The sequence below is a fragment of the Amphiura filiformis genome, unplaced genomic scaffold (genome assembly GCF_039555335.1).
Source record: "Amphiura filiformis unplaced genomic scaffold, Afil_fr2py scaffold_26, whole genome shotgun sequence".
NCBI classification, from domain to species: Eukaryota; Metazoa; Echinodermata; class Ophiuroidea; order Amphilepidida; family Amphiuridae; genus Amphiura; species Amphiura filiformis.
Window position 1 is genome coordinate 194,106 of NW_027305490.1, and position 24,833 is coordinate 218,938.

The following is a 24,833-nucleotide window of genomic DNA, read 5'->3' on the forward strand; positions in this document are numbered from 1 at the left end:
TCATTTACAAAATCACTGTTCATGCGGATGCGTGTCTCGTGTGTATTTAATCTGAACTGTGGCTGTGATATGAGGTTAAACCAATTTAACCTTTTTCACTTACTTATTTTTAGGGGAAAGTTTTGGCCAATACAAAATATTATATCATTGCAAAATTTCATAAACCTTTTTACCTATTTAATATTTAAAAAAATTATCAATATTTAATGCAAACATTAATTTTATTTGGCTACAAATGATAGTAATCATATTTAAATAAACTGGAAATGCCTTCATAATAAATAAACAAATATGGCGAATTTTAGTTTCGAGAAACAGGCTGATGGAATCAATTAAACACGCGATTTCGTGGAGATTTAAGCATTATTTCTACATTTACAGAAGGTAACTGATATGCTTTATATCTTCTGGTTATTAATAAGTTATTTCTGTCTGTCTTTTCTAAATGAATCACTGTACGTTTTCCTGTAGAAAGCTGTACTGTCGTGTACAGTATCAGAATTCCACAGCTTGGCACATTTTGTGTGTGGATGAATGGAGCTGGAGGGGCAGACAGGGTCTAATTCTGCATAAAACCGGGCAACTTTATTTCTATAGATCTGCTGCGCATTCAAATTGCATTGTATTGCATCATAATTTCATTTGTGTCTATGCTAATTATGTTTACACAACATGAACTCACATGTTTTAAAGCAAATTCGCCGATAATAGGTGATCAAAAGCGATCGGAATGTTACAAAAGTACAGATCGCATTCAGCTTACTTCATATGAGATGATCTTTGGAAAAATACGGCATAATTTGTCTTGGTGTTTGCGGAATGCCATGCAGTAAAATATTAATACGTTGCGGCAATTCATGATTGACAACTAACAATCGGTGTGTCCTTCGTATCCTCCACTGTCAATTTCTTATCCACTCACTAATCCTCACAAAACAAGCTTTGTGTTGATTACGTAATGTGGAGGCAAATTGCAATAAGTACAATGAAATAATGAGTAGGGCGGGCTCCGAGGTGGGTTTCTTCTTCATCTTACGTAACAGTATTGTTCTCCAAAAAAAACCCGGAAGCTTGTCGTTTGGAGCTCTAGCTGAAATACAGCAAGATAATGTAAGATAGTAAATGTAAACCTGTATTTTAGCTAGAGTATCTCGAGCTATGGAGGGGGCGCGGGCGCAACACTAAATCACTACGCATTTTATGTAAGAACAAAATTCGGCTAATATAGTCCATAGTGAGTATGAGATTGTAGCGACCATATCTACCGACATGTTCACTTTAAAGGGGCATTTCGTGATCCACAGCCTCATCCCCCCACTTTTCTCAAAAAAAGTAGAGATTTTTATATCACTGGAAACCTCTGGCTACATAATGTAGGTATTAGGCAAACCTTAGTTAACACATTTACTAGTCAGCGAATTCGCCGAGACCGGGGCCCCAACCAGTGTTCGATTTACCACCTGCATACCTGCACCAGTGCATGTAACATTCCCTTTGTGCATGCAGCTTTTCACTACCTGCCTGCACGCGTGCATGTAATGATTTTAGCGCTAGCGATATGACAAGGCCAATATACAAAAGTAAACAAGCAGTCAGTCCGATTTGGAAAAACCCAATCTATTTTTAGCGCAACATCCTGACTTCAGGGCTGACGCAATTGACAATTCCCGATACCCCTATCACGTGAGAACTGTCACTTTTTTTCATTGACTTCCCTAGTCTTCTACACAGCCAGTTTGCGTCGGTCTGATACTCTTCGATCCTAACGAACATTCGTGATAGCCACATACAGTCTGGTCCGAGACTATGACTTCCCTTAGAGGGGCTAGCGTAATGTGACGTCATCCACCAATTCCCGATACCCTCGCACATGTCGAAGCTGTCATTTTCATTTAATTGAAAAAAAAAAAAAGAACCGGAATTTAAACCGTGGGAAATATTTGTTTACGTACGCAGAAAATAATCATAATAATGTCCAGCAAAAAAGGAAATAGCTCAAAAAACACTTGCATCATTCTGGAAATTGTGCACCTCGTCGGCGACTAGTTCTAGAACAGATGAAGCCACAGCATCCAGTGTTTTGGCTAAGAAATCGGCGAGTGATCGGCATAAAAATGACACTGACAGTGGAGCCGGAATATTATTACAAGCTTAACTGACAATGATCGTGATTCAATGTGATTTTATGTTTGCTTTAATTTTGGTGCATGCACACTTTTTGCTGTGCATGTAGAAATTTTGGGCTACATGCACCAGTGCAGGTAGGAAAAAATTTGTAAATCGGACACTGGCCCCAACACAATGCATATTTACATAGAAATTTGAATTTTTTTCGAGAATAGGTGGGTGAAGGAAACCTACATAAATATGTTTTCTATACTTCACTTGACCCAAATATATGATTTTTTATGGTGATAATCAAGTCGCACATGGAATTTTAGAGGATTTTGATAGCAGTTCCATTAAAAAAGCTGCCATCGCCATGAGACTAAGATCTAGAAACACCCCGAAATGCCGCTTTTGGGGAATTTTGCTAGCTGAATCTTTTTTGATGAAAGTCAATCTTTGACAAGATGTAACTTTGCTACGGAAAGTGCTATGAAAAAAAAAGGTTTTCAGTTTTGGCTTAGTTTACTCAAGGGCTTTAATTTGATATATATAAAACGATGCAATTTGATGGCAAATTTGAATTCACCTAGGATACCTACATAATGTTTATGTACAAAATATTTCTTGCAGATTAATTCGTTTTGCAAAGGTATCGTGAAATTTGTAATTTGTATAGAAATTTTAGCTAATTCCATGCCAACTCACCCAGGGGTTGGCAGGTACCCAAATTTGTGCCTATTTTTGCATTTTTCTCAAAAATTATAGTACATTGGGGACAAGTAAGATATGTATATTATAGGGGCAAGGACTACAAATACTGCACTGGAAATTTTATTTGAGCAATCAGCACAACAGTTGTGGAGTTACAGTCAAAAATGAGGGAAAACTAATATTTGATCAATAAATCAAAAACTACTTGCTTTGAGTTGCTGAATTTTCAGTACAGTAGTTGTAGTCCTAGCCCCTATAATATACATCTTACTTGTCACCACTGTGCTATAATTTTTGAGAAAAATGCAAAAATAGGCACAAAATTGGCCAGGGGTGTAGTACCCCCTTAACCGGTAATTTACCGACTCACAATACTGGCACCAGACCCCAAAGAAATCCCCTTTAGGCTAAAGGAACTCGATTGTTAGTTTCCGATTGACCGCCCGCATCATTTTTTCAATTTGACCAAAACTTTCATTATTTTCATAAAAAAGTCAATTATCTGAAAATTGAGATGGAAATAATCAAAATTGAAACTCTCAAAATGTCTGACATCCCCTGCTGATCATAATCAGCACTTTTTCTTAGTTGTAGGGTAGAGGATGTAGTAAATAATGGAAATTTAAGGATTACCTCATCATGTTTCTAGTGATTACAAAATTGCTAATTTCTTTTCATTTTTATGAAAACAAATTCAAATTTTTCTCAATCTGTTGCAAAATGTCTGTAAAGATGATCTAAGCATTAATACCGGTTTTGAGATGGTCTTTCATCAACAATATATACTTTGGTACTGGTGGGGTACCTAAATTTGGAGAAAGCTGTTCAGAAAATCATTGATTTTGTTGACATAATGGATAATGAAAAGAGACCGAATAATGAATAATGAAATAGCGACCTCATCCTTTTTTTTAAACATCCAATCGGAAACTATTAATCAAGTTCCATTGGCCTTATCACCTTCTGGGTTCAACAAATGCCATACTGAATTACCTTTCTCTCAAGATAAATGGAAATCATTTAATTTCTGTATTTACATTTAGGTGGCATCTCTTGTATGAAGGACACATAAAGTACACACTGCATCAAGAATGAGTCGACACAGGAGGTCTGGCTCTGCTGGTAGTCAAGACAGCCGCAGAAGTTCCTCACATACAGCAGGAAATGCTAAAGACACCAAGACTAGCAAAGATGCTGAATTCTACACTGAATGCAGGGCAGCCTATATTGCTATTGTTGGCAATCCACAGGATGGCATTACATCAAAAGACCAACTAGCACAAGGTATATACAATGTAGATAGGGAGCTTGCTTTTGACAGACTGGTAACATCTGATTTTACATAGACTGTAGAATAAACGTTTCCTACCTTTTTCTCTCATACATTTTATTTTGGACCTTTTCATATTTTGGTTTTTCAGCCTTTTCAGTTTTCATTTTCTGGGTGTATTGCACCACCACAACGTTAACTAACCATATACGTCTAGCTCTTTTCTATTCACAGATTATCCATTGTATTCCTTTTGTTTGAGGTTCGGTGCCTCGACCATTACCTAGAGTAATGGAGGTAGCTAGCTGCCCAGAGACCGTTATCAACACAATAGCTCAAGATAACGGTCTCGGGCAGCGAGCTAAACAAAAGGAATACCATGGACATTCTAGAAACACTATGGAAAGGATCACAACATACATGTAGAATCTGACTGAGTTGGTTACTAGTCTCAGAATTTTGGAAAAAATTTACAGCTCGATTTAAATGCAAATGTTACATGGCAAGAGAAAATTATAGAGGGCTCCTGCAGTCCGTATAACAGTAATTCACATAACACCACTGGTGCTCAGTTAGATTTATGCAAATTAAATTTTAATTAGCATAACAAAGTAAAAATTCATAAATAAAAAGTAACCGTTTCGTTGAATGTAAACTCAGTCCATGTATATACTTGCCATTGGTTTTTAGAAGGGAATCTGCCTTTATCCTTGCCCAACCCAAAAACGCTCAACGGTCCATGCAAATTAGCTGCTAGGCAAGAACCCCGGATACTACCCGACCAGGGAGCTTAAACCAACTAACCTGCGGTACTCATTACAAGTCAAGAGGCTGGGGGTGCAAAGCCTTACTGTGACCTACCCATAATGGGGAGCACCATTGGACACAACGTTACTACTAGGTCTTCCAAATATCTGCTTATACTCAAATTTGTCTAAGATATAAATTTCATGGTGTTGAAACAGATTGTATATAGTCCAAACGTTGACAACTCTATATAATTTGCATTATTCATTAATCATTTAAATAACAATGGTCACGGGGTGAATAAACTCACGCGGATTAAAGCAAGTGAATAACCTGCCAAACCACTTCAAATACAATTGTCAATTGAGATCAATTCTGTATTGATTTGATTAAATCACTTGCATTTGTCATTAAATAGACTCGCACGCAGGACACATGGGAAGAATATTACACTATCTCGAGGTGTTTTTATTTTGGGAAAAACCCCACAACTTTTACAAAATAATACATCAGTTTTATCCATTTTGTTTTTTGGAAAATGAATACACTTTTACAACAAATTTGTTTATTTTTGCTCGCCGTATATGTAAGATAAACGGTTCAAAACAGGCCATCACCATAGATAATCGGTGTCTTGTTGAGGTATGGTTCGCATGTTAGTCGCTCGTAGGCGAGACCCCGAAGCATGACTAACATGCTCACCATACCTCAACAAGACCCACCGATTATCTATGGTAATGGTCTGTTTCTCACCCTTTATCTACTACATATTGAATCAAAGAATTTGTCTCCCCTGTACAAAAATTCTTAGGTCTTTTGGTTTCTCAGCAAGCAGCATTAAAGGTGGTTTCTTCATCCCATCAATTGTACATGTAATCAAATTTGGAGGTTAACCACAACTATTATTATGCCTAAGTTGAAACAAGAACTTGAGATATCCCATTGAATATTTGTTGCCATACCATTGTATGGAAAAATAAACTTTAACATAAAGACGGTGAGTCTCTTCCACATGTCTCCACAGGCAATATACATATAAACAAGGAACAAATTCTGCATCAATATTAGTATCTCTGCAGCTGGAAACCAGGCGTGGAGACAAACGATTTGTGAGACAAAGATTTTGCGACCCGTCATACATTGTATCAAAATAGGCAATTGTTGCACAAATTAAATTTTGGATAAATTGAAACGAAGTGAAAGAAGTGCTAAATAACAACCATTCAGAGCAGTAGTCTATAATGATGTTTAACTTTATACAGTAGATGCTGTTTATGCTCTTGAATACTTTTCAGTTTTACAACAGACCGGAAGAAATCCATCCCAGAAAACCCTTGGTAAATACTGGACATCTCAAACAAGTAAGTTTTTGTAATAGCTGCCAACTAATTTGGGAAAACCTCAATCAACCCTTGCCCAAAATAGGAAAGAGAATATTTCTGTAAAGCATAAACTATATTGGTGTTTTCCTAAAAGTACACTGCATTGTGCAGAGTCAATAAAGCCCTCAATCAGTAATTACATCTATAAAGGTCACTCCAAATCCAAAGAAAGAATTACATTAATCTGTTTGTATGGTAGCGCCAGGCATTTTTTCCTGGTGCGGCAAATTGAAATGGGGTAAGGAAATCAGAAAATTTTCCTAAAATTTTGCAATTATGGCACAAAATAATGTTTTCCTGACTGGGGAAAAACTGGTGGGGGTAAATTTGGGGGGAATGCTCCCTTGCCCCCTGGCACCACCACTGTTATTATCATTGTTTATACATGTATGTTTGCTTTGTTACTGTACTTTATATTTTATGAAAGGCTAATGCATAATATTGTTAAAATAAATAGATCTTTCTTCAGTTGACAAAATACTGCAACTGCAATGACGTATATGTGACATGATCAAGGGGAATAATGAGTCGCATGTTGACCCTGGTCGAAAATGAGTATTAGATATGTTTCTAAAGAGGACATTAAGAGCTTTCAGAAACTGAAAACCCCATGTTGATACAACTGTTCTTTGCCAAGTTACATCACTTTATTTATCACTGAAAACAACATAAAACAAAAGAATTTTAACACTTTCTTTGCCAATATCTCAAAATCAATATTGGCAACGTCCGACTCATTTCCCTTGATCAAGTCACATATTTTTATTATTTTCATTAAATATTTCGTTGTTTCTTTCAGATTTGCTGTCACTTACTCAAAACATAGTTGTTAATAATTTGTTATTATATCACTCATACATAAATTCTAGACAGTTCATTGGTTGATTACCATTTGCCATTTTTACTATCACCCTCTCCGTGTGATAGTCTTTACCGTCATCTGCTCTGGCGTAGTGCGCCTGCGCCAAAGCGTGCGCTGACTCTTGGACTCGCCGATTTAGTTATGCGGTGGACCCCAAAATGTGAAATATATCACGGCAAAACATGGTGTTAAAATAAAGAAAAAATGTATTTCCTACCTTAAATAGTATTTTAGTAATAGAATTTATGCATGAGTGATATAAAACAAATATTAACTGTCTTAAATTGTGTAATGGTCAAAATATAATCACTTGGTGAAAGATGTATTGTTCCATTCCACTCGCCGTTCCGGCTCGTGTAATGGAACAATCCATCTTTCACCTCGTGATTATATTTCGACCATCACACTCATAGACAGTTAATATTTGTATACCATACTCTCACCTGTGTTACTTACTTCAACTTACAGAAAAGATGATTTATGATGATGTGTGTGCCGTCATGAGAGAAATCCAACCTACAACAAGTGAGGAGCTAATGAAAGCCTTCAAGAAGATGGATATCAATGGTGATGGGTTCATTACTCACAATGAACTGGCTAAAGTACTCACTCAGGTATGAGGGTCTTTGATATCAATGGTGATGGGTTCATTACTCACAATGAGCTAGCTAAAGTACTCACTCAGGTATGAGGGTCTTTGATATCAATGGTGATGGGTTCATTACTCACAATGAACTGGCTAAAGTACTCACTCAGGTATGAGGGTCTTTGATATCAATGGCGATGGGTTCATTACTCACAATGAACTGGCTAAAGTACTCACTCAGGTATGAGGGTCTTTGATATCAATGGCGATGGGTTCATTACTCACAATGAACTGGCTAAAGTAGGCCTACTCACTCAGGTATGAGGGTCTTTAATATCAATGGTGATGGGTTCATTACTCACAATGAGCTGGCTAAAGTACTCGCTCAGGTATGAGGGTCTTTAATATCAATGGCGATGGGTTCATTACTCACAATGACCTGGCTAAAGTACTCACTCAGGTATGAGGGTCTTTAATATCAATGGCGATGGGTTCATTACTCACAATGAACTGGCTAAAGTACTCACTCAGGTATGAGGGTCTTTAATATCAATGGCGATGGGTTCATTACTCACAATGAGCTGGCTAAAGTACTCACTCAGGTATGAGGGTCTTTAATATCAATGGCGATGGGTTCATTACTCACAATGAGCTGGCTAAAGTACTCACTCAGGTATGAGGGTCTTTGATATCAATGGCGATGGGTTCATTACTCACAATGAACATTTACATAAAAATGACATACATGTAGAAGTGGTTTTGTTCTCAGTATTTCAATTTCATTAGAGTTGTGTTGTTTTTGAATATGCTTAATGATTTCACTCATGCCAAAAGCAATGAAAGCACTCACACAATTAAGATATTCTGTGGTGATGTCTGCATTGTCATGAACTAAAATTAAATTTACAACCAGAGAAGACCAAATGAAATACTGAAAGAGGAGGTGGTGGAAGCCCACAATCACTGGCATTTATAGGCACTAAAAACAAAAGGCAAAGAATATAGTAACAATGATTGTACAATTTTTCTGTGGTAATTTAGTGATTCCAATACACCCATTTTTGATCTATTCTGGCTACAGAGAGGAGAGAAAATGACAGAAGAAGAAGTGAAATCTATGATAGCAGAAGCTGATGAAGATGGAGACAAGAAGTTAAACTATAAGGAGGTAGGAAACAGCAGCTGAGGTTTGGTTTTGAGTGATGTCAGCTTGTTTTTTAATGTGATTGTGCTGCAACATGCCAACAAACTGGCATTGTAGGCACATGTATATGTTCTGCTGGATTAGATTAGGGTGCAATTTGATATTCTAATTTAATACGCACTTATGCACTACCCAAGGTGAGGTCAAATAATGTGTAGTTACAATTACAACAAATGAAACTCTTTTGTTGTCAATTTCCTCTAAATATATTTTCTTTTGCACATGTAGCCTTTGGTTGGTTATTTCTCATCATGCATTATTATCATACTATTTTCCTTTAGTTTTGCCAAATGCTCATGAACACTTCAGAAAAGTGCAAGAAGAAAACATCTGAAAGAATGGAAAGGAAAGACAGAAAACAACGAAAAAACAGACAGGATTCGATAGATAAACCCATGCCTTCAAAGAAAGGTAGGTGATGATAGAGAGCTTGAGAATTCCAAACGTATGTTTCAAAGGCCCGTGCATCTATTTAAAATCATTCTCATGTGACGGGATTTTGAATAGATGCATGGGCGTTTGAAATGTATGTTCGGAAATCGCAAGCTCTCTAACATCTTTGAAATGACTCATGTGACTCTTGAGAATTTGAATTGGAGAATTTGACCCAAGAATCAAATTCTTAGAAAACCGGTATTTTGGTTAAGAAAACTCAAAATCGTGAAATTAAAAACATGCATTGTACTTCCAAATCTAACAGTGATTTTATATCTTTTGCAGATGGGATATCTCCGAGACCAGCAAAGAGAGATACCATCATAATCAACTTGCAACCAGTGTCCTCCATTGCTGCCAAGGTTACAGAGCCTCGTAATCTCAAAAGCTGGCATCACACACAGAGCAAAGGCTGCTTTCATCTAGATGAAGATAATTTATTAATATCTCATCAGTATGTTCTTGAGTTGTCCACTGCAACAGCGTTATGGCTTACTGTGAAACCCCTGCATTTAAAACCTGAAAGTAAGTCCGGAATGTTTATGGTTCTGACACTTCATGCTTTCATCATGTTATGAAATCAGCTTTGATAATTTTCTCTGGCTTTGCCTATAAACAAGCACAACCTACATGTATGCCAATCTAGAAACACACATCAAAACCCCTATCAACTGAAGAATATGCCTGTTCATATAAAGCTAAAATTATGGACTACATATCTTTGTCTGATTTGAATAATTATGTGAACTAACTTGTGTGTGTCAGAAGGGGACCTATTAATGTTTAATTACAGCATTCTAACAATTTTACTCAAAGCATATCATTTTTCCAATGATATAAGCCCATTGCATAAAACACTTTTTCATAGTAGGTTGACGAAAAATAAGTTTGTTTCTCTGTAGGGTATGGGCATTTTTGTTTGGGAGCAGTTAAGTTTTAGTGCATTACCTGTTTTTATTTTTTAAATCTGAACAATTTTTTTTGGGCACAAAAACCTTTAATGGGTTTTTTTTAAATTTAATTTGACATGCTTGCTTGTATATCTTACGTATTTACTCTGCTCTGCTACAGTATTTGTTATTTTTCAATATATATCTATTTATTTATTTGATCATTTGTTAATGTTTGGTTATTTTAGGTGGTGGGAAACCAAGTCCTGACATCTCTGTTTACTTATTAAGACAAAATGATGAAGCTGTTGTAGGGGAGCTGGTTACATATACACATATGAAAAACCAACAGGTAAAGTTGGCAATCATAATGAGTTGATTTAATTCTAAATGAAAGTTGGATTAAACAAGTCACCATCGGCTATCATATTGCCACGTAAGCACAGTTAATTGGAAGTTACTTATTAAATAACAATAAACAATGTGCCCCATTATCTCTACTTTTCTAAGCTTTCAAACCTCTGTTTAGAAACAGCCAGGCAAGACCCAATAGTGAGCAAACACTAAAATGAAGGGCAGCTTTACATCAAAAGGAAAAATAAAACAAAGCAAATGTATAAGACAAAACAACAAACAGAATTGGCAGAAGATACAGAAAAGGTGGACTACTTAATCCCAGAATAAATCAAGAGCAGTTTTGAAAGTGCTGTTGTGTGTTTGTGAATGAATTTCCACACATCACCATTTTCAAATTTTTCAATTTGTTATTTTTACTCTCATCAGAAATACTGTGCACATCGAGAGCTAAAGGCAGGTTCGTATCGACTCATCCCCATGACATCAGGTTGCCGGTTCAAACCCAGGGAAAAACATCACAGTACTAAAGGACAACTCACACAGAAAGAAAGTGACACCTATGTGTTAACTAAACAATTCAAGTGAGTATACTTACACTAGCTTCCAGAGAAGTATGGCAGTCTTTTGCTCTGATTGACGCGAGCACCCTGTTAATGAGCGACATACACAGAGCTTTGTGTTCCCTTCAAGAGCAACGCTCTGCGCCGACCGAAGCTTTGACACGTAATTAGCCAATCAGATTATCAGTTTGTTGTTATGATTGTCAGACGATTGAATCGGCTAATCAGAATCCCACTTTTGTGTTTTTGTTGTGCATGCTCTCAAAATATATGCAAGTGCTATTCTCTGCCGCGCAGAGACTCTAAAGGCTCTTTTGTTGTGGTAATAGACAATTCTAGTGACTTCTTAAGTGTAGATGCTCAAATAAGTTCACCTATAATTATCAGTCAAATGCAGTTCAAAGGTTCTTGTACACTAATCCAATTACTGATTTTATGAATCTGAATAGTAGCACTTTCAGAAGCATTGGGCTATTCCAATTAAAATTCACACTCCTTCTGTGGAAGATTTTGGAAATATCTTTCACAGAGGCAGTACATGTATGTGAATTTCAAATGGAATGAACACATTAAGGCAGTTCCATTTGAATTTCATACACCATCTGAGACAGATTCAACCTGAATATTCCACTGAGGAAGGGTGAGGCACAAATGGAGCTAATAATGTGTCCATTCCATTTGAAATGCAACAGCCCATTTGAAGATGAGACTGGAAAGTATCCATTGAATTTAAGAAGTGTTCCCATGAAAGATTGATGTATGCGATGTCAGTTATTAGAATTGTTTGAATTCATTCTTTCTGAAATTTGAAAGTGAATAAAGTGACGTCTATCATTAACTGTTCAGGGCAAGCCTTGAAATAAGCGGGCGCGGGGAGCAAATTTGCTCTCGTAAAGCCACCAATTGCTCCTGGTCCTTGTAAAATTCACATTCATGAACCAGGAGCAATTTTTAAAACAAATTGCTCCTGGTTCCAGTTTTGCACTTATGCAGTAGGCCTAGTGCTGGTATTGTATGCAGAAAAGGATTACTATTTGAAAATTGCTCCTATTTCTTCAGAAATTGCTCCTGGTTCTTGTCAAATCACAGTGAACCAGGAGCAATGTTCAATAACAAATTGCTCCTGGTTCCAGTCTGCTTATTTCAAGGCTTGGTTCAGGGGTATGTGACCAACAAGTTATCTATGGTAATAGCAGATATTTTAGCTGTGCTTAGCAACTATTGGGACTCAAAGGCACTATCAATGGTTTGAAAGTGAAGGATAAGTCATAAAAACTTTTTAAAAGGTTTTTTCTCATAATGTAAATTTTTGCAGTAAGGAAGAAAATGACAGTGTCGAAATATGAAACTCCATTCAGTTATGTTAGCTACAAGTGTCCATAAAGCCAAACCTCTTCAACATGGACTAAGCTTTGACTCTCTATCCTTATTGGGGTGTGTTCTGTCTTATTCCCTACAGAGTAGCGCAGCTATATATTCTCTTTACAAAAATGTACAAATCTAATTTTCTGATTTAGCAAACACTGATATCATGTGTCTCGTTTTATGTTAAGAGTAATGTTGGATTTTGCAGTGGTAGATTTGAATAAGTGCATTTACACGGTTGCGTCACCAGTGTACAGACAAGTCACCTTTTTGCGTGTGTGTATATATCTTGTAGGATTAGGTTAGCGCTTAATTTGAATCTGCCACTGCAAAATCCAGCACAGTGTTACTTCTAACTTGAGATGAGACACATTATAATAGTGTCTTTTAACTTTGTTTTTCAAATATTTAAATACACCTGTTAACAAGTAATGTGTTTTCCAAACTTTTTACATGTTTCAGAAATGCATTGACAGACATCTTTGAAATAGTAGATTTAGACAGCAATGGTACATTGAGTAGAGATGAGTTCAATTTATTCCAGTTACATACAAGTGGAGAGCCTGTTGATGATGATGCATGGGAGGTTGTAGAAGGTAAGAGATGAGTTCAATTTATTCCAGTTACATACAAGTGGAGAGCCTGTTGATAATAATGCATGGGAGGTCGTAGAAGGTAAGAAATATAGACGGTCTGTGTTATTGTGTGCCGAGTAGAAATAAATAAGATCCCATTACAATCATACACACGATTGGAGAAGCTGTTCTTGATTGTGTACATGTAGCGGTAAAGTGTTACTTTATGAGAGGCATACATTACACGTGTACTAGTGCACTAAAACAGAGTGAAAAATATACCAAGTTTGAATTATATGTGGGTGGAGGGAGGAGTCCTTTTGATGTTGATGGTGATAGCAGCATGCAGACTGATATTGGACTCTTGTCATGTTGACTTAAGCTTAAAAATTTACCTTTTCAGAGTCTGCATTGAGCAGTGGTGTAGCTGAAAAGATAACTTTTTAAGCTTTTGATGATGCTGTTGTGTGAAGATACTCTTCAGAAAGGCGAGAGTACCGGTAATATGTTACATTACTTGATAAGTGGAGAAGCTGCTAATAATAATAAGACACGATGGTTATCTTTACACTGTAAACTTTCTGGGCTCAATTGTCAAATATTTAGATTTCCCCTGGTTTTCAATAAACTACTCAAACATGAATAAAAACACAATTCACCACACATCAGTGTGCTTTGAATAAAAACACAATGTACCACACCACGTCAGTGCGTTCTCCCAAGAGGAGAAATAGAACCTGCCTGCATTATGTTTCTTGATGCTCTCCATTTGTGAAAAATGGGTATCAGAAAAATTGAAATCTCGTAGTAATAGACCAAAATAAGGGTAATTTTCAATTTTAAGAATGATCATGTGTTACACTAGAGCTGCCAACTAGCAATGCTGAAAGAATACTGCTGATTTATTTTGTTCTTGAAGTGTGAAAATATTGATTTTGTTTGGAAAGGCCTTGTGCACCCTAAAATTCCACTTGCATTTTTATGCAGTGCTTGTGTGACATTAGATGATATTGTTGATACATGGAAACTTCCATTTATAAACTTATCCTATATATCACTACTAAATTTTGAAATTTCATAATTTTTTTACTTTTACATGTTAATTTTTTAACTATGAACTTCTTGCTGTTAAAGTTTTGTATGAAACTCTGTATAATACTTGTAATCTTTCTGTTGTTATTCCAGAGAACTTTGAGCTGAAGAAAGGCGAGTTAACAAGAAAGGGTTTCATGGATTTAAACCAGATGGAGGCCAATGATGTTGAAGGAGACACAGATGATCTGTGGGTTACATTACATTCCATGGGATTCAATAATAGATTGGAGCTAGACCAGGTAAGAAGGAGAAGGCAGTGTATTGCAGCATTAAGTAAATTGTAGCTTAAATGGACTTGATTGATGGCCACTGTGAAGAGCAACAAATTCACATATGTGACACGATCAAGAGAAATGAGTCGGATGTAATGTTGATTTTGAGATATTGGCAAAGAAAGTGTTAAAATTCTTTTGTTTTATATTGTTTTCAGCGATTAATAAATTGACATAACTTTGTAATGAAAAGTCGTATCAACATGGGGTTTCAGTTTCTGAAAGCTGTAAATGTGCTCGTTAGAAACTTATGTAAAACTCATTTTCGACCAGGGTCGACATGTGACTCATTCCCCTTGATCATGTCACATTTCAACAACTCTCCGATACTTTTGTACAGGAGCCAACCGTTGTTAATCCGTGATGAATCCACACTTTTACAGTAAGCGTATACGCGAACGCCAGCGCACATCCACGTTACGCGTAAGCGCGTAAAATTCGCCATGTCTGGAATCTGTGTGCATATCACGCTTACAAGTTGAATTCAGTATTTTGGAAGTATCGGATAAAGATGTGAATTATACCATCTTTAGCTTGTTTTCGTTGTTGAAAGGGATTCAACCATGTTTCACCATTTTTCATCACCGATTAACAACTCGCATCTGGCGCGTCTGCGTGGTAAACCATGCGGACGCATCGTTGTTAATCGGTGAAACATGATTGAATCCCTAAATATGATTGTTCTGGACGAACATGAAAACTAAAATAATATTTTTAAAACATTTTGATCGGTTACTAAGCATTTTATTTTCATTTTTATTTTGTTATGTACTCAGGCTTGCCCATTCATAGTGGACCTGTACACAGATAAATGCAAGGCACATGTCCGGGCTTTGCCACTTCAGAAGGGTGGTGTCACTTTAGAGAAGGCAGTATGTGCAGCCATTATGAGTGCAGGAGAACCTACAAAGGTCAAGGGGTCAAAGGAAGTGGCACTACACACACAGACAACAGATGCTAGAGTGTCTATTGCAGTAGAAAATCAGGTAGGATAGTATTAGAGTATCACACATTTTACCAGCCAAAACAATGCAAAATGAGTTGCATCTGGACCATTTTCAATTTTCATAATCATACAAAAATAATGTATTGTATTATCAAAATCAAATCAAATCATTAACATTTTATAGCATGAACCAAATAGAACAAAAATAGGAGTATCCTTGTAATTATGGCTGTATCTTGAAAGGATATGCAGAGATATCAAAATAGTTGGCAACCTATTCCAAGAAGTGATCAATTACGTATTAAAAAATTGATTTGATCCAAAGAAGTTAGACCCAAAGAGTACTGACTCCGCCATGCCTGTTTGTCGCTTGTGCACACGGTGAACTTTGATTAAAAGTACATGCTTGTTTTTGTTCCACGTCCAATGCATCGTGCTATAAAGGTGGTATAAAAATTTTCAGTTTTAAAGCTGAATTCATTTTTTTAGTCAAAATTTCTGAAACTTCATTTAATATTTAATTTCAGCTCTTTTTTTGGTACTTTTGGCACAATTTTACACATATTTTTCAGTTATTTTAGAACATGTAGTCTCATGCCTATGTGTGCAAACCTTTGTAATGCTATAACCCATTATAACCACCTTTGATCAGATTTCAAAATCAAATTGTGCTGCGTATAGGGCAAAATAATGATTTTGATTGATGATTTATATTTATGTATTTTATTCATGTATTATTTTATTGATTGGTAACAATTGATTGACTGATTGATTGACTGATTGATTCTGTTTTAGGGAAGTAGCAATATATCAGTGCAGCTTAATTGTAGTAGGAGTACCAATTGTACAAGCAACAGACCGGACCTGATGTACACAGTAAATGTTCCAGCAAGAGCTGTAGCGGTAAGTCTTACAACCTCAACCATCTTACGCAGGTGGAGGGAAATTTGAATGTTTTATTTGTGTTTGTATGTTGTGATATTCTACTTTCCAGCATAATGAGCAAATGTACCATGAGAGTGCTTTGTCCTTTACAGTCCCATAGATTCAGAGCCATATCTTTTTTCAGCTCTTATTAGCAGTTTACAAACAAGTTGAGTGATAACCCTGTATGTTGTAGTAATATGTTTACAATCAAGGAGAAAGTGTATCTTATAGGAAATGGAATTTATTCTGACTTATTTGATCAAACTTCTGGAAATAAGCAAATTTTACAAGCTATGCTCACAGTGTCCTGAGACAAACCACTTTTTTGTTGCCCAAGGTAAAAACTAGAAAATTCTATTCCAACTGACATATAGGGAACCAAAGGGTGGATCCAAAAAGATACAAGTGTGTTGCACTAAAAAGGGTGAATTTAAAACAAACAAAAATGTGACACAACATCCAATGGGGGTAAAAATAAATAAATACACAAAGTTAAACAATAACAAATAAACAATAGTAAGCCAGTAGTCAATAATGTTGGTATGTAATATCATGGAAATGTTCCATTTCCTACATGACTGATTGAACAACAGGAAAGAGTAGAGTATAGGATATGTGTAGGTACACATTTTTGTATAACATTTTAAAAGTAATGCCCTGACTTACTTTTACAAGTTCCATCAAGTGTGTTTATAAGTGAAGTTTGCTTTATTATTTCTGTACAGGTTGGACAACACTTAATGCCACAGGATGAAACTCGCGATTGGACAGTCAAATGTGCAGAATCGTTGGTCAGCTAGCAGCTCCACTTAATGCTACAATTATTCTCAAAGATACTCTGAGGAAGGGCTTCATATAGTCTGCTACTTTTAACGGCATCACTAAGTAGTTCCGGATCTGATTATCTTAAGTATATTTCTTGCTAAGGTATAGACTACCATAAGTCCAAATGCTGAAATTATTCAAGTAAAGATGATGTGACTGACTTCAGCTTTTACAGGAAAGGTCAGAACCCTGGTGCTTTAAAAACTTTGCCAATCATATGAAGGGAAATGAGGCTATTGGACAGTAAAGTGGCCATTTGCTGTTCCCTCAAGCAAATCGATAGACGCCATCCTCAACATGATGTTCGTATACTGCCAGTCAATGAACAGTGGCAGTTGCCAACAAACATGTCAGCTCACCTATACTCATTAGGATTACTCATTCAATTAATCTCATCAACCAGCTGCATTGTTGGATGAAGGTGCAGCGAATGAGCATTATATAATTTATAAGCCATGTGAGCATCTCAAAACCATTGATGGTATTACATAATGTTTTTATAATACTTACAGTACTCTTGTAAATGATGAAGAAAAAAATTGGTAATTTTGTTTACAATTTTCAATTAATTATACAATAAAGCCCCAAATAGAAAATTCTCATTTTCCCATTACCCATACAATTGGAGTAAGGGTAACAGGTGTACTGGCATATTGAACACATGGATATAGTCTGACAAAAATGACCTAATTTACCTATAATATGATTATACATGAGCAGTCAGATTGACCTCCATTAACACCTGGATTTCTTGCATTTGTAGCTGAAAGGCGATTATGAAGCTCTACCTTGTTTTTGGAACATGGTTGTATTCTAAAACAGTAATTCAAATATTTTTTATGTGATCAGTGTTGTAAAGTTATCTCCTGTTTATATTAAGAAAACATGTTTTTAATTGTGACAAATAGAGTTGGTTTGCACATTTTACATTTAGATTGCAACATTCACGTCTAGAAGTATGTGTCCAGTCACATTAATGTGATGCTGTTATCAATTGTGACAGTTACCTTCTTACATAAGGACCAGCCCAAAGTATTTAAATTCAATTACAATCCTGTAATAGGAAAGGGAACACATAACTTACGTTTAATTCCAAATAAGTTTGTGCTCAGTTCTATCTGTTTACACCATCCCCTATTTTCACAGTCGGCTACAAGATCTTGGTATTTACTTTTCTTTCTTGCATTGGCATTTGACAGGTTTTCTTCCATTGTGACTGTAAGCTCAATGATGATAACTGTTTTGGGCCTTTCAGAACAGATTGTAATATCTGGCCGTTTTGCAGTGTCTGTGATTATGGGAGGAAATACTACTTGCTTATGTTCCTCATCCATCGGGAATTCCCAGTCATTGGCCTTCTATAAGAGGTTTGATGGATCTCTTTTTGGAAGAGGCAGTGCTGGATTCTGGTAGGTTACACCATTTGCAGTGCGGAATTTGATAGTTGTCATATAGTTGATATCTTCTGGAGGGATGTATGACTTCTGATTTGCCTCTTCAATGAAGGGCATTATGCCATTTGCTACAGCTTTCAGTGTCTGATCATGTCTCCACCACCTACACTACTGTTATTCACTCTTTGGTGCAGGCATGCTTTGCCTAGACTTTACAAAAAACACTCATCATGCATATTAAACATACCGGGTGTCCCATAAAAAGGTTACATGTAGGTTTTTGAAAATAATCTAAGTTAATGTTAATAAATATAAATATCCTTTTCATGACATAATTTATGTACCCTCTACTAGTACCCCTATGAATGTCAAGTGCACAACCTATGACTTTGTCCGCATTCCACGCATTCCTGAGCAAGCTCTTTACGTGACTGCAACACGAGGTTCATTATACCGTTACAGCCACCGTGCATTTGGGGGGCACTTGAGTAGGCCCTGCCATAGCAATAGGGCAGATGCAGTAGTTTATTCTGACAAACAAAGAATAAAACTTGTTCAATTTTATTTCAAGAGTTCAGTCGGAAATGCAAAAACAAACAGCAGCGATTTCAAGTCAACAAAATCAAGCAAGGCCTAAATGCATAGGAATATTCATTTCACTATGTTGATGACTGGAGATACAGCGTGCAGAATTGCTTTCACCAAAAGCGTGTTCTCCTCTAATGACCATTTTCCTTTACCACCAAGAGTCAAGAAGCTCTAAAACTGTTTTATTTTCAGTTGACAATAATATTTTTCAATATGTTTCTTTTGTGCAATAAGTTTAACAATAAAAAGTAAGAGAACCATAAAAGGTAATAAAAAATATGAAAACAAGGGTGTGCGTGTGTTCAACATTCGTTGTGCGATATTTTGATGGTTAGCCACTCTTGACACCCCTGTACTCTTGCGCTCATAAGTTAAGTTGCTTTTAAGATACAGAATTGAAACTTAGCAAACAGTTACAAGAAGGATGAATAAATAATATCTTAAAAAATGACCTTGTTTTGTAGTACCATCACAAAATGCGGATCATTTTCTACATGTAACCTTTTTATGGGACACCTTGTATTATACCAGTCATTTCTGGAGATTTGAAAGCTTATTCGACCATGCAGTGGACATTGCATTTAATACACTGTGTCAAGTACGTAAGAGCAATGCAGTACAGGATTAGTGTGAACAATCATACCATGCCACATGCTCGTCAAACATGTCGCCAATGTGAGTGATTGGTTGTGGTTTTTTTGTTTACAGCACTCAACATCTTTCTGATCTAATTTTCCAAAATGTCCAGTCAGCTGCTGAAAAGGTTTATATTGTTCCATCTTCTAGGTGAGAGAGTTATGTACAAAATCAAACAATAACAAATCTTGACAACTGTATTATTTATTGTACTGGCCACCACAGATTCAATCTGATACCAGCTATGTGATCTGTACATGTAGCATCTATCAGCTGCATGGATTTGATGTGGTACAACACATAATAAGATGTGATATGTGCAAATTTATATTTATGTATAAAAATGCTTTAATGTCAATTGCTGTTTATTTGTGATATCATTCAGATGTCATCATATTTTAGATCACATACTATATTGTTATCACCAAAGGATGTGAAAGCTTGACATAAAACAGATGGGAAAATCAAACAAAGAACCTACCCCCATTGTAAAAGTAGCAGTGTTTGTATGTAATGATAGAAGATGTACAAATGTGGTTGATCAGTCCACTAATGACAAAAACATTGTTTAAATTGAACATATGCAATTTCTCCTAGTAATAATAGGAATTCGGAACCAATAAAAACTGTGTCTTCATGCGAAATGTTAGATCTGAAATATTTTGGCTCAAAAAACAACCTTTTGGTTTATTTTACCTACCATAATCACCACAATACTATTTTGGTCATTTTTATAAGGATTTTTAAATTAAACTGTTACAAATTCAAACAAACAAATAATTCCCAGATAACTGAATGGTAACAGTTATGGTATGATCAAAGTTTGATGACAATGTAGGAATAGAATGTGATACTTTGATATTCTGTAGCCAAATATTCTGTAGTGATTTTGTATAGCCGAGTTTTATGATTTAGTTTAAAAGCTTTACAAATTTTAAATGGCGTGCATGCATGAATGAATTTGAATATATTTGGCACTATTCTTTGCAATTTAATACACATCATAATTGTTTGTTTGTTTGTTTAAACGGTCGTTCCGTGTAAAGACACGCTTGCGTCCTGATGGGACCAGGCTCAAAGAAAATGCTCAAGCCAGCTAAAAAGTCTATATAAGCATGCTGGCCTGTAAATGGAATATACATTAACTATTTTACAAATAGAATTGGTGTTCATGAGCAAGACTGTTCCAAACACACCTACCATCAGTACAACAGTGGTGGAAGGTAACAATTTTAAGATAAGTGCAATTATTCCAAACTTCTAGTGTCCAAGTAAGGGTAAGGTATAGCCATGCTTTTGAGGTGCAGTGAGCCAGCCAAATGCTAATATATAACCATCCAGTAAGATTGACATTGTCAATTTGTGAGATATTAAACACGCAATTAAAGCCTCAAAATAAGCTTTGCATTAATATATTGCATGCCCATATTGCTTTGTTAGCAAAGAAGGGGAAAAATAATGAAAACATCAAAATATAAAGTGAATGGGTTGAGAAATCATTTGCTTTGTGATATTTGAAGGTTCAGTGGAGCATATCACAAATTCAACTTGTGATCTGCCAATGTGCCAGTCCATTTCATGGATGGTTGGATAGTCACATTCATGAGGAGTGGGTGCTGAGATAAACTGTGTACAGCAAATATTATGAATTATGAGCATATTGTCCAAATCATGCTTATTGATTTATTCTTGAAGTGAAACAAAATGTTTTTTGTTCTTAAATGATCAATGTCCTCTAAACTTGTTTAGCTATATGTGCAATAGGAAGCCTACAAGATATGTACTTAAATTCTTAATATTAGTTCCTAATATGTTCTTAGAAGTAAATCAGATAATGTAACATATATGTTTGTGATGTAACATATCGTCAGCCTGCTACGCTTTTTGCCTAAGTATTTTTTTGTAATTTTGAGAACAAAGTACAAATTATGGTTCAAGCAAGCATTTAAACATATTTATTCAAATGAACAAATGATAATGATACAAATGAAAGGGAATAATCCAAAATAATTAGGGTGATTACGTAACTGATACATGCTTGAACCACATTTTGTTCTTTGTTCTCAAAAAGCTGATTGCACTGAACACATACAACAACTCAACCAAGCAATCATTACCCCGGTTACCCACAGAGGTTTGGAGAACAATTACTTCCCTTGGAATCAATAACTCATTCCATTCAAAACCACGTGGAAAAAGAGGTGGCCGACGAAAACCATGGCTGATCTCAAACAATTCCACCCACCTAGATGATTCAGTTCACAGTATACCTGTTCATATCTCATCTGCAAGGAAAACAGAACTGCACATAAAGCCTGTTCACACTGATAGGCCCAACCGTACCCTCATAACACCCTATATAAATCGTGATCCATTAATGAACATGAGACTCTGGAATCCGAGATCAATCCGAAATAAAACAACTACATGTAATGACTATATTAGTGAACACGATGTAGATGCTATCTTCTTAGTTGAAACATGGTTAGCAACCAATGACCCAGTTGTCATTGGCGAATTGAAGCCAAATGGGTATACCTTCTTGAACATCCCACGAGGTACCAGTAATCATGGTGGTATTGGGGTTCTTAGTAAGACTCAACTTATGCGTTTCGCTTACACCCGCTTAATGCTAAGACAGTTACCTTTGAACATGCAAGTATCTTAGATCCAAACAATGGTGTTCACTACATTATCATATACCGCCCCCACCCAACCAAAGCAAATGGTTTTACTCTTAATCGGTTCATGGAGGAGTTTGAGGATTTCCTCCAGGAGGTCTCTTTGTTGACAGGAAAACTTATCATGTTGGGGATTTTAATTTCCACATGAACGAGCCTCACAGATCCGAGGTTGTTCGTTTTCAAGCAATTTTATCCTCTTTTGGTCTCAACCAACATGTTACCCAGGCCACTCACATATCCGGTAACACTCTTGATTTGTTACTCACTCCTGAGAAGGAAGATTTGGTCAGACTCTGTGATGCTGGCACTGCCTATGGCTCTGATCATTACATGGTAAGATTTGTCCTGCAACAAAGTAAACCACCACCTTTAAGGGTCACTAGTACATTAAGGGATTTCAGAAAGGTGGATCCAGTGGCTCTAAAAACTGATCTTAATTGCGAACTAAATAACAGTCTGAAACCGAAACCTAGTAATGTGAATGATCTTTTGGATCACCTTGAGAAAGCTGCTATTAGAGTCCTTGATAAACATGCTCCTGCAACCACAAGATCTCGTCGTGTAGGCCTATCGCCCTCCGTGGTATAATGACGATCTCAGAGAAGAAAAGCGTAAACAACGTAGACTTGAAAGGAAGTGGAGGAAAAGTGGCTCTTCATCAGATAAGGAATCCTATTGGGAGCAGCATCTTTGTTACAATAAAATGTTACAGGACTCTAAAATGACACATTTCAACGATGCTCTTTATAATGCTAGCCCAAAAGATACTTTCAGGGTCATTGGTATTTTACTAAACCAAAATGAGAAAAGTCTGCCATCATTGTACACACCTGATGTGCTAAGCAACAAGTTTGCTGAATTCTTTAATGAAAAAGTTGAAAAAATTAGAATTAGTATCAAGTGTAGTGTTAAGGATAGTAGTGTTAAGGATAGTAGTGTTAAGGATAGTAGTGTTAAGGATAGTAGTAGTAATGTAATTGATATTCCTCTAGGTAATGACTCGGTATCCTCACTACATAGTGATGTTGTTATTCAAAATCATCTTGATCATTTCAGAGAATTGATGTTCGTTCTATTATTATGAAATGTGCCAACAAAACATGTAGTCTTGACAGCCTTCCCACCTGGCTGCTAAAGGAGAATATTGATATTGTTCTTCCATGTGTAACTGACATTATTAACTCTTCTTTAACAAATGGTATTTTCCCAGGTGATCTTAAACAAGCAATTGTCACACCTATCCTCAAAAAACCCAATCTAGATTGGAACAACTTACAGAATTACAGACCCGTCTCAAACATCGCCTTTATAGGGAAGCTAATTGAGAAGGCTGCAATTATCCAGATCAATGACCATATGCGTGCTAATGAGCTTGATGAATTATGTCAGTCTGCCTATAAAGAAAAGCATTCCACTGAGACAGCACTGCTCAAGGTGACCAATGATATTGCTAGGGCCATTGATGATAACAAGGCAGTCTTCTTAATTATGCTTGATTTTTGCTGCCTTTGATACCATTGACCATGACATTTTATTCTCTCGCTTAGAGCATGGCTTTGGTATCAAAGGCACAGTCCTACAGTGGTTCAAGTCTTACATAAGTGGTCGTCAGTTTAGAGTATCTGTTGGAGGGGTGATGTCTGATAGGCATGTTCTTGAGTGTGGCATACCTCAAGGCTCTATTATTGGGCCAAGAGTGTTTACAAAATATTCTCAGTATATTGCTAACATAATCCGTCGTCATGGTTTACATTTTCACATATATGCCGATGATGTTCAAATCTATATGGTTTTCAATCCCAAGATTCCTGGTGATTCAGCATGTGCCATCTTCAAGCTATCCATGTGTGTTGAGGAAGTTCGTGATTGGATGCTTTGTAATATGCTCAAGTTAAATGACTCCAAAACTGAGTTTTTCATTGCTGCCCCTCCACACAATATGCCCAGTCTCTCCAACATCAATATAAAGATTGGTGATGCTGAAGTAATTCCATCTGCTACCATCAGGAATCTGGGAGTTGTTTTTGATGCTACGATGAACATGTCTAACCATATAACATCTATTTGTAAAACAGTTAACTTTCTCTTGTGGAACTTGTCCAGAATTCGTAGGTTTGTCACCGAAGATGCATCCAGTAATGCCATGCGGGCACTAGTGTTATCCAAGATTGATTATGCCAACGCCTTCTTCTGTCTGGATGTAGAAGCAAAGACGCGTTGCTCGCTTATAAAGACTACAAAACCGTGCTGCCCGCATTATCTTCCAAGTTCCACGCCACTCATCTTCACCTCTTTAAATTCATTACACTGGCTTCCAATAGACAAAAGAATTTGCTTCAAAGTGCTACTTTACATTTACAAGACATTGAACGATCTGGCACCACCCTACCTCTCTGATTGTCTGACCATCCGT

General features: G+C 36.4%; 1 protein-coding gene across 1 annotated transcript; it reads left to right on the forward strand.

Moving 5' to 3' along the window:
• The first annotated feature begins 279 nt into the window (after positions 1-279).
• Positions 280-18,752, forward strand: LOC140143760 (EF-hand calcium-binding domain-containing protein 7-like). The gene is made up of 14 exons (XM_072165575.1): positions 280-384; positions 3,864-4,104; positions 6,133-6,198; positions 7,550-7,695; positions 8,749-8,835; positions 9,153-9,282; positions 9,592-9,831; positions 10,445-10,548; positions 10,980-11,134; positions 12,941-13,074; positions 14,239-14,387; positions 15,197-15,406; positions 16,162-16,269; positions 17,019-18,752. Exons 2-14 carry the CDS (start codon positions 3,912-3,914, stop codon positions 17,091-17,093), a joined length of 1,797 nt encoding a protein of 598 aa, XP_072021676.1. The 5' UTR covers positions 280-384; positions 3,864-3,911; the 3' UTR covers positions 17,094-18,752.
• Positions 18,753-24,833: the final 6,081 nt, after the last annotated feature.